This window comes from Lacerta agilis, chromosome 12 (assembly GCF_009819535.1).
Source record: "Lacerta agilis isolate rLacAgi1 chromosome 12, rLacAgi1.pri, whole genome shotgun sequence".
Lineage (NCBI taxonomy): Eukaryota > Metazoa > Chordata > Lepidosauria > Squamata > Lacertidae > Lacerta > Lacerta agilis.
The window spans coordinates 55713521-55724116 of NC_046323.1; the positions used below are offsets into that span (position 1 = coordinate 55713521).

At 46.4% G+C, this 10596-nt stretch overlaps 1 protein-coding gene across 1 annotated transcript; it reads right to left on the bottom strand.

Annotated features, from left to right (window-relative positions):
• Positions 1-7575: 7575 nt before the first annotated feature.
• On the bottom strand, positions 7576-10596 carry LOC117055478 (zinc finger protein 850-like). Its single transcript, XM_033165013.1, has 2 exons — positions 10577-10596; positions 7576-9534 (listed from the first exon to the last, which is right to left on the bottom strand). Exons 1-2 carry the CDS (start codon positions 10594-10596, stop codon positions 7680-7682), a joined length of 1875 nt encoding a protein of 624 aa, XP_033020904.1. The 3' UTR covers positions 7576-7679.

Consider the following 10596-nt stretch of genomic DNA (forward strand, 5'->3'; position numbering starts at 1 on the left):
TCTGCCAGACTCAGGAGGAAACCTTCGGCCAGGGCCACCGCCTGAGAACTGGTCTCCGCTCCACATTCCCTCACCCAACTCTCTATATTTGGTGGAAGCACAGCCAGGAACTGCTCCAAGATCACCAGGTCCAGCATCTGAGCTTTCGTGTGCCTTTCTGGCTTTAGCCACTGATGGCAAAGGTGGTAGAGTCGGCTGCAAACCTCACGGGGTCCTTCGGTCTCCTGGTAGCACAACTGCCTGAACCGCTGGCTCTTCATATCTGAGCAAACGGTGTCCTCCTCACCCAGGATCTTCTGCATGGAACTTTCCCAGAATCCTTCACTGCTCCCAGTGTTGATGACATGACCTCTTCCTGCTTCAGGGCCAGCTGAGTCTTGCTCATCCATCTGGGCTCTCAGGAAGCCTCCAAGAGATCAGAAGGAAGTCCTTGGTCTTCTGCCAAGTTCCGTCTGTCCTTATAAGAGGTGCTACCAAATCCTACAAAGCAAATACATTGTTTTGTTATAAAATTCATACACTGTCAGCAGAAGAACAAATGTCCCCAGAGCAAGCATGGTTGAGTCTTGCTAGGAAGAAGGCCTGTACCCCCTCACAGCTCAGATTCTTAGCTTTATTCAAGAAGCAAGCAGGCAAGAAGGAGAAGTAAGCCTCTAGCCCTCCTAGAAGGAAAATTACCATGCAAAATGTGCAGGCAACTGAAGGGATTTCTGTGCTATGAATGAGCCTGGTTGCTCCTGCCTTTCGGTATTTTTAGTCTACAAATCCAGTCAAAGCTGTAATTGACAAGTGAGTCATTTGTACAGAGGGTAATTTGGACACTAGGCTAGAAAGAGGGTTCCAACCCTGGGGTCCTCAAGTGCTGCTCTACCCTCACTTCAGTGCACATTTCTTTCTTGCTTCTGTCTCATTTTCAAACACTTGGAATCTCCAACATTTGCAAGATTTCATTTCCCAGAAGGTGGAAGAAGCAAGAAGGGGATCATCTATCCTAGATCTGGTCCTCACCAGCAGGGAAGCACTGGGATTCTTGGGAGGACCTGGCCAGAACAAGGGAAGTAACCGTCTCACTCTCTTCTGCCCTGGTCAGACCACACCTGGAATCCTGTGTCCAGTTCTAGGAGTCACAATATAAGAAGGATGTGGACAAGCTGGAACATGTGCAGAAGAGGGCAACCAAGATGATCAAGGGACTGGAAACCAAGCCTTATGAGGAAGGGTTGAGGGAGCTGCTTATGTTTAGCCTGGAAAAGAGGAGACTGAGAGAGGAGGTACAGTCTAAATTTAAACACAAATCATTATCTTCACTTTGAACGCTCCTCCCATGTTCATGCATAGACCGACACTTTATACTGTTTTATTGTTAACAAAAGCGGAAATTCACTCTTCCTCATTCAACAAGGGCTCCTGACTAGGCATTTGGCCATGTGTGGATGACAGTTAACTCTGCTCTCTCCAGTTCCCCCTTTTTCTGGTTTTCTTTAAACCAATTCACCAACCAGGAACTCATGCACTCACCACCAATAATTCAGCATATGTTGTGGATTTGCCTGCAAATTTATTATAGTATTTTTGTCATCTAGAGATGACACAAAAACTCCATCTGTTTATTTGCATCATTTATTACTCCTATGACCTTGCTTATAAAACCCAATAAAAAGTAATTCCTTAAGGAAAGGGGAAACACACAGAGACCCACGCCCCGCCTGGACTGTGTTTGCAAAGCAGGATCAGAGCATTTCTGCGCTGCAGGATCAGACCTCTTTAAAGAGCCCTGGCTTCCTCCATGGAATCCTGGGAACCACGATTCGGCCTCATTGCCCTTTTAAAGCAATCTACATGGTTTGTGATATTATATGCATTGAGACTTTCCTTTATTTTTGTAGATTATGGATTACTAATTTTTTATTGTAATTGATAAGTCAATGAAGCAGAAGTAGATGTTTTTCTGGAACTCTCTAGCTTAGACAAATTAGGTGATCTGGCACTCCCATTTCTTTAAGAACTTGCCTGAGAAATCTCTATGTGGGACAAGAAGCTACAGTTAGAACTGGATATGGAACAACTGATTGGTTCAAAATTGGGAAAGGAGTACGACAAGGCTGTATATTGTCTCCCTGCTTATTTGACTTATATGCAGAATTCATCATGCGAAAGGCTGGACTGGATGAATCCCAAACCGGAATTAAGATTGCCGGAAAAAATATCAACAACCTCAGATATGCTGATGATACTACCTTGATGGCAGAAAGTGAGGAGGAATTAAAGAACCTTTTAATGAGGGTGAAAGAGGAGAGTGCAAAATATGGTCTGAAGCTCAACATCAAAAAAAACTAAGATCATGGCCACTGGTCCCATCACCTCCTGGCAAATAGAAGGGGAAGAAATGGAGGCAGTGAGAGATTTCACTTTCTTGGGTTCCATGATCACTGCAGATGGTGTCACGCCTGCTTCTTGGGAGAAAAGCAATGACAAACCTAGACAGCATCTTAAAAAGCAGAGACATCACCTTGCCGGCAAAGGTCCGTATAGTTAAAGCTATGGTTTTCCCAGTAGTAATGTATGGAAGTGAGAGCTGGACCATCAAGAAGGCTGATCTCCGAAGAATTGATGCTTTTGAATTATGGTGCTGGAGGAGACTCTTGAGAGTCCCATGGACTGCAAAAAGATCAAACCTATCCATTCTCAAAGAAATCAGCCCTGAGTGTTCACTAGAAGGACAGATCCTGAAGTTGAGGCTCCAATACTTTGGCCACCTCATAAGGGAAGAGAAGACTCCCTAGAAAAGACCCTGATGTTGGGAAAGATTGAGGGCACAAGGAGAAGGGGACGACAGAGGACGAGATGGTTGGACAGTGTTCTCGAAGCTACTAACATGAGTTTGGCCAAACTGCGAGAGACAGTGAAGGATAGGCGTGCCTGGCGTGCTCTGGTCCATGGGGTCACGAAGAGTCGGACACGACTGAACGACTGAACAACAAATTGATAAGTGTAAATTGTTTAATTTTTATTTACTGATGTTTAATTTTACTGTTTACTATTAGATTATCATGCATTATTGAATATTGTTTCATCTGATATAAGTTATTCATTTTAATCTCATTGGGACTTTTTATATTGGATTGGATTGCTATTATTTATTGTTTTGTTGTGTAATTATACGTGTTGGAAGCTGACCAGAGTGGCTGGGGCAAACTAGCCAGATGGGTGGGGTATGAATATAAATGCAGTACAATAATAATAATAATAATAATTGCTCTTTAGCTTGGTGGGCATCCCTGCCTCCTGCAGGGGGGAGTTCCGTAGGTTTAACTCTTCCCGGTGTGAAGACGCACTTTCTTTTTTCTGCCCTCCATCTTCCAACCTTCCTTATTTATTCACTGCATAGGTCAAGTTGTGTTTATTGTTTGGGTGGATTATGTCTGCATGTTTCTGTCTGGCTGCAACCTCTTCTAACAGGTGTGCCTCATTCCTAAATCTGTTTGCAGGCCATTGTTTCCTCGCCAAAGCGGCGAGCATCGCATCTCTACAGCGAGCACCGTTGCAAACCTCCCGAAAACTCGCCCCTTCCGTGGCTTTGCGGAGAAGGAAGGTGCAGGAAGGAAAGGAACCTCTGCCTTGGGGGTTCCCCTCCCCATGCATTATATGCACAGGGCCCTCCCCAATGCATCCTCGCCTGCAGTCCTGGGACCCCCTTCTCCCCGCTGCACCCAAAGGGGGAAGAGAGAGGAGACTCACCAGATCCCCGGAGGAGCCACTAAGGCAGCAGCCCTTGCGCAGGAGACAGACAAAACATGCAGGAAGTGGCGCGGGGGAGGGAGCTTTGCTCGGCAGGATCTGGCCCCACCCCCTCCGTGATCTCCTCCCCGCTCTAGTAATCCGGCTCAGCTCCTTTTAACCCTTGCAATGCCGAGCGGAGCAAGCTCGCCCCGTCCCTCTGGAAAGCAGGAGTCCCGGAGGAGCCCCGGACATTGCGCACAGAGGAGAGGCTTCCTTGGGGGGCGGGGGGAGCCTGCTGGCTGGGCTCTGAGCTGCTCCCTCCTTGGCCAGGAACGGGAGGAGGAGATTGGGGGGGAACAGGCCCTGCAAGAAGCAGGAGTCGCCTTCCGAGGAGAGGAGGAGGAGGGGTCCCCCTAAGCATCTCCGGCGCCCGCGGTGGTGCCAAGAGACCTCCGGCCGCCGCCCCCTTTCCCCAGTTGGGGGAGAGCGGCGGACCCGCTGCTGGGCGACCCTGCGCCCTCAACTCCCCTCGCCTCCGCCCGCAGCCCCAGCAGGAAGGAAGCAAAGCGCCGAGCGGGGAGCGAGCAAGCCGCGGAGCGAGGCTTCTTACCGGGCGCGGGGCAAGGGCGCATCCCCAGCCTACAGGGAGCCTGGGGAAAGGGGGAGAGCTTCGCCGCTTTGCCGGTGGCCCCTATGATCCCACGCAGGCCCAAACAGAGGGCCACTTGGCCCGGGACTCCATTTCCAAAGGGGGCCTCGGTCAGCATATTCACAATCGCTCACCATTATTGAAATGTAAATACTTAAAATAATCCTTTTTCCCTATGTATTTTTAAAAAGCACTATTGTATATCTTTATTTTCCATTTTGTCTTTATATGCAGATACAGTTCAAGTATATTTATATACTTACTTATTTATAAGACTTCCGAGATCCCCAGGGTAAAAAAAGGGGGGGCACATTATCTAACTGGCCCGGGCCTCTGCCTGGCTCTGCAAGGGCCTGATCCCACGTCCTTGTCATCGTGAAAAACATGGTAGCATCGGTGCAAGAGGATGCTAAACACAACAAAGGAGTCCCAAGCGGGCCGTGGGACCTTGGTGAGAAATCTCTCAAGAGAAGCAGGAGTCCCACTTACATATTACCCCAGAGAGAGAAGGGGCTTGTCTGGTGTGGATAAGAGAGCCACTTTGGTGTAATGTGTAGAGCAGCCTTTCTCCACCTTGGGTCCCCAGATGTAGTTGGACTACAAGTCCCATTATCCCTAAGGTGGTCAGGGATGATGGGAATTGTTATCCCACATTGGGGAGACACCAGGTTGAGAAAGGCTGGTGGAGAGTGTTGGATGGACTTCTTCTTTGGCGATCACTCATAGCCAAGTAAGACCAGGGAGACCGAGGTTCGAATCCCACTCTGTCACAGTCCCTTAGCGTTACCTGCTTCCCTGTGTTGCTGGGAGAAGACCATGTAGGGCACCTTGAGCTCCTTGGAAGAAAGGGGGGGGGATGTCAGTATAATTAGCTAATAAATAAAAATAAGTAACACATGTACATCAGAATAACACATGAGAATCTATTATCGCCATTCCAACCAAAGGTGACATAATTCATGAGCTGCGATCCAGCAGTTTCATGCTGCAATCTAGCAGTTCTCTTGGAGAACCAAGTCCTGGGGAAAATGGTATCGGGAAAGAGTTGTGTTCTCCCCCTCTTTTCTACTTTAATAGGCTCTGGCTTGCAGATGCTCAAATGATCAACGAAGGGCACAATCAGCCTTCCTGCAGCTGCAGCTTTGCAGCAAGCATTTGCAAACCTTCTCAGGCCACACAGCCCAACTCCAACCCAGTGAGAAAGCATATGGGCACGAATCGAGTTAAGCGGCTCTAACTGCAGGGCTAAGTACCCCCATTTGTTTGTTGCATCCACTGAAATTATGATGAGGGCACAGTGGAAGCACTGTGTGCTAGGAGCTAAATCCTGTTAAAAAAATTAAGCCTCAGAACTCAATCCTAGGGGCAGAATGCCTTTAGAAGCTTCGTTTTCTGCTCTACACCAACAGGAATATCTTGAGGAGCCACAGAGAAACCCATTGATCTCTGGTTTCATGATCCACAGACCAAGTTAGCAGGAGAGCCATCTTTGAATCATCAAGGTAGGTGTATCTCGATGCAAGCTGCCGTTTTTGGGTAGGAGAAGGAAGAGTGGCATATACAGTATGGATTCAGCTGTAAGTTTCGTTCTTCAGTTTAAAACTAGTTACAGTAGAACTAGCTCAGTTTTTCAAAACCAGGGTGTAAGTTATTCACCACTTAAGCAAAACCCACATTCCACTCGGCTGTCTACTCGAAAAGTAGGACTTGGAACATGCTTTCGTCTCCCTGACCAAAATGCCAAGAGTGATCCTGCGTTGGAGAATGAAATCAAGGAAGCATCCAAAAGAGTGAGGGCGGAAGGAAATTTATTGAAATTTTTCAACATACAATAAAATTCAGACTAGTCTACGTGTCAGGCAGCAGAGGAACCAACCCACCACGGCAGCTTCCCAGGAACAGACACAGAAAAGTCCTTATCATCTTGCTTTTTATTCAATACAGAGGCTAGGAATGCAGCCTCTTGAACTAATGGCGTTGTTCTGAGTGACTCTCCACCCCTTTTCCTCCCTCATTCGTCACCTTCTCCCTCATGGGTGGCGCTGAGGGGCCTTTGCTTCTAAGCCCTTTGCTCTACTATCAAGGCTCACCAGGTTCTGGGAGGGGGGGGGTCTGGAATGCTTTCTAAAGACACTCTGTCCTTCAGCTATTGCCCCCCAGGTGGTTCCTCTTCCTCGTCTCTCCTTATTTCCCAGCTTTTCCCCTCATCTGCCTCTGAGCTGTGATCTCCTTCAAACCCCTGTTGTAATTCTGAACTGTCTTCTTCTCTGGAAGGGTCAGGCTGGGCAGGCGGTCTCCACCATTCCTCCTCTGCCCAGTCCCTGACACCTTGGAACAGGAACAAAAAACAACCAACCAAGAATGGGTGCAGAGGAGGATGGCCAAGACGTTCAAGGGTCTGGAAACCAAGCCTCGTGAGGAATGGTTAGCCTAGAAGAGAAGACACTGAGAAGAGAGATGATAGCCTTCTTCAAAGATCTCAAGGGCTGTCTCATGGAAGAGGGAACAAGGTGAAGAAAGTCTTCTATGGGTAAGAGCTATTCAACAGTGGAACAGAAGGTGGTGGGTTCTCCTTCCATTGAGGTTTTTAAGCAGAGGTTGCATGCTCATCTGCCATAGTGTATATTCCTGCGTTCCAGGTGGGTGGACTGGACAACACACAGAGTCCTCTCAAATGCTACAACTCTATAATTCAGATACTCTTATGATTCTCGTCATTGTGAGTTTCTTGATGGAAAGTGAAATTGGAGCTACGGCTGAAGCTCAATTCACACTGCCATAGGGCGGCGAGTTCCTCTCTTCACAATCAATCACCTCCGGAGACTTCTGATGCTTTAATGGTCTTTATTTACATGGGTCATCAAGAGTTCATTATCATTCATCAGAGTCACTCAGTTCAGATACCGGTAGAGGCATCCGCTTATGCCGCCAACACCTTATAAAATGCGGGGATATATCACCCCACCTTTCAAGTTTCCTTTTGTCCATGCGCCACCTGAGAGAGCAGTTGTAAATCTCTCGCCAGCCTCTGTTCCAGAACTTAACCCTTGCTGTCCCTGTGGAGCTGCTGGCTCGCTCGCAGCCTCTTCCTGTCCCTTTATGCCCAAAGACATTGCCTTTCCTTCGCTGGCTCCTCCAGCTCCCTCCCCCTCAGGCACAGCGCCCTCTCCTTCTACCCTGAAGTTCTCTCCCACATCCAGAGAACTCGAATGTACTGTGTCATCCCTGACGCATTACAAGCATTTCTATGGTTTCCAACATATGAATTCTTTGATGGTGAGTGGGTAAAGCTCTTTTTACATTCCAAAACTTACATGGTTTCTCCCCACGGTAAGTTAATTGGTGAGAAGTGAGACTGGTGCTCTGATTGAAGCTCTTCCACATTCCAAGGACCAATATGGTTTCTTCTCATATGAATTCTTTGATGGTACATAAGACCGGCTCTCTGAGTGAAGCTCTTTCCACATTCCAAGCACTGATATGGTTTATCCCCTGTATGAATTCTTTGATGGGAAGTCAGACTATCTTTCCGACTGAAGCTCTTTCCACATTCCAAACAAGGATAGGGATTCTCACCTGTGTGTATTATTTGGTGGGAAGTGAGCATACTCTTCCAGCTGAACCTCTTTCCACACTCCAAGCACTCATATGGTTTCTCTCCTGTATGTATTCTTTCATGGTACATGAGACCAGCTTTGTGAGTGAACCTCTTTCCACACTCCAAGCACTCATATGGTTTCTCTCCTGTATGAATCCTTTCATGGTACATGAGACCAGCTCTGTGAGTGAAGCTCTTTCCACACTCCAAGCAACGATATGGCTTCTCCCCTGTATGAATTCTGTGATGGGAAGTGAGTTCGCTCTTCTGACGGAAACTCTTCCCACATTCCAGGCAAAGATAGGGCTTCTCCCCTGTATGAACTTTTTGATGAGAAGTGAGCATATTCTTCCCATAGAACCCCTTCCCACATTCCAAGCAGTGATATGGTTTCTCCCCTGTATGAATTCTTTGATGGAAAGTTAGACTTTGCTTCCGACTGAAGCTCTTTCCACATTCTAAGCATGGATAGGTGTTCTCTCCTGTGTGAATTATCTTGTGGGAAGTGAGCATATTTTTCCAACTGAACCTCTTTCCACACTCCAAGCACTCATATGGTTTCTCCCCTGTATGAATTCTTTGATGGGACATGAGACCAGCTTTGTGAGCAAAGTTCTTTCCACATTCCAAGCACTTATATGGTTTCTCCCCTGTATGAATTCTTTTATGGGTCATGAGAGCGGCCCTCTGGGTGAAACTCTTTCCACATTCTAAGCAGTGATATGGTTTGTCCCCTGTATGAATCCTTTGATGGAGAGTGAGACTATCCTTCCGACTGAAGCTCTTTCCACATTCCAAGCACTGATAGGGATTCTCCCCTGTGTGCACTATTTGGTGGGAAGTGAGCATACTCTTCCAGCTGAACCTCTTTCCACACTCCAAGCACTCATATGGTTTCTCTCCTGTATGAATTCTTTCATGGTACATGAGACCAGCTTTGTGGGTGAAGCTCTTTCCACACTCCAAGCACTGATATGGCTTCTCACCTGTATGAATTCTGTGATGGGAAGTCAACTCACTCTTCTGACGGAAACTCTTCCCACATTCCAAGCAAAGATAGTGTTTATCCGCTGTATGAACTTTTTGATGAGAAGTGAGCATATTCTTCCCATAGAACCCCTTCCCACATTCCAAGCACTTATATGGTTTCTCCCCTGTATGAATTCTTTGATGGGAAGTGAGACTATCCTTCTGACGGAAGCTCTTTCCACATTCCAAACATGTATAGGGTTTCTCCCCTGTATGAATTCTTTGATGGAAAGTCAGACTTTGCTTCCGACTGAAGCTCTTTCCACATACCATGCACTGATATGGTTTCTCCCCTGTATGAATTCTTTGATGGAAAGTGAAAGCATCCTTTCGATTGAAGCTCTTTCCACATTCCAAACACTGATAGGGTTTTTCCCCTGTATGAATTTTTTGGTGGGAAGTGAAACTTCTCTTCCAACTGAAACTCTTTCCACATTCTTGGCACTGATATGGTTTCTCCGTGCTGTGAGTTATTTGATGAGAAGTGAGGTTGGATTTCCGACAGAAGTTCTTTCCACATTCCAAACACTGATATTGCTTCTTCCCCAAAATATTTATTTGATGGGAAGTGGAGTGGGAGTTCTGACTGGATCTCTTTCCTGAATATTTAAGCAGCTTCTCCTCTGTGTGGATTCTGTCGGGGTCTTCCTCATTCTTTATTTGCAATTCTTCAGCACCTGCAACCAAGAGATAAATTCATTAGAGCTTCAGGAAGAAATGCAGCTCTTAAATATCGGAACAAAAAAGATCAAAAAGTCAGGATCTTTTCTTTCATGTCTTTTGTTGAGCCGAAACATCTCCAATCTCATATCATTCGTAAAACAAAAATGGACACAGTAAAAGCAAAAAAACCTGACTGAAGTTCTTTCAACTTCCCAAACAACTTTAAAGCCTACATTTTAAAAGGCTTGGGCAGTTCAGTCCAGCCTGATCATGGTTTAAAAAGGCATAACTGAAGGAAGAATATTTGCAGACCAAACTGCAGATAGCTCCACATCCAATGTGAGCTGCGAGAGTCTTAGAATCCCAGATGCTAGAAGTAGTGTTGTTGAAATACATCAAGATATAGGTTTGTCACACAGAATTTCAAAACAGATATTACAATCCAACAGGGAGTCTTACTGAGAGAGAGTATGATCCCACAATTCTCCTCCATGACTTCCTTATGCAGAGCTCTCTGGTCAGGATCCAGCAATGCCCACTCCTCCTCTGTGAAATGAACAGCTACATCTTCAAAGCACACTGGACCCTAAAAGGAAAAGAAAAGTATCTTCCTCTTAGCTGAAAGATCATCTACTACACAGGTAATGACTGACCAGTGAGAGGGTCATCAATACCAGGAAAGGTCCTTGAACAGAGAATGAAACAGTCGGTCACTTAAGAAAAGGCAGATTAAAATGAATAAAGAGAAACCCATTAAAAAGAAGAGTCTTTTTAACTACCTTCTAAATAAGTATTGTTTTAATTTATTTTCACTACGGCAGACCAACACGGCTACCTACTTGAACCATTGATCTGGGGCAGTGATGGCGAACCTTTTAGAGACCGAGTGCCCAAACTGCAACCCAAAACCCACTTACTTATCACAAAGTGGCAACAT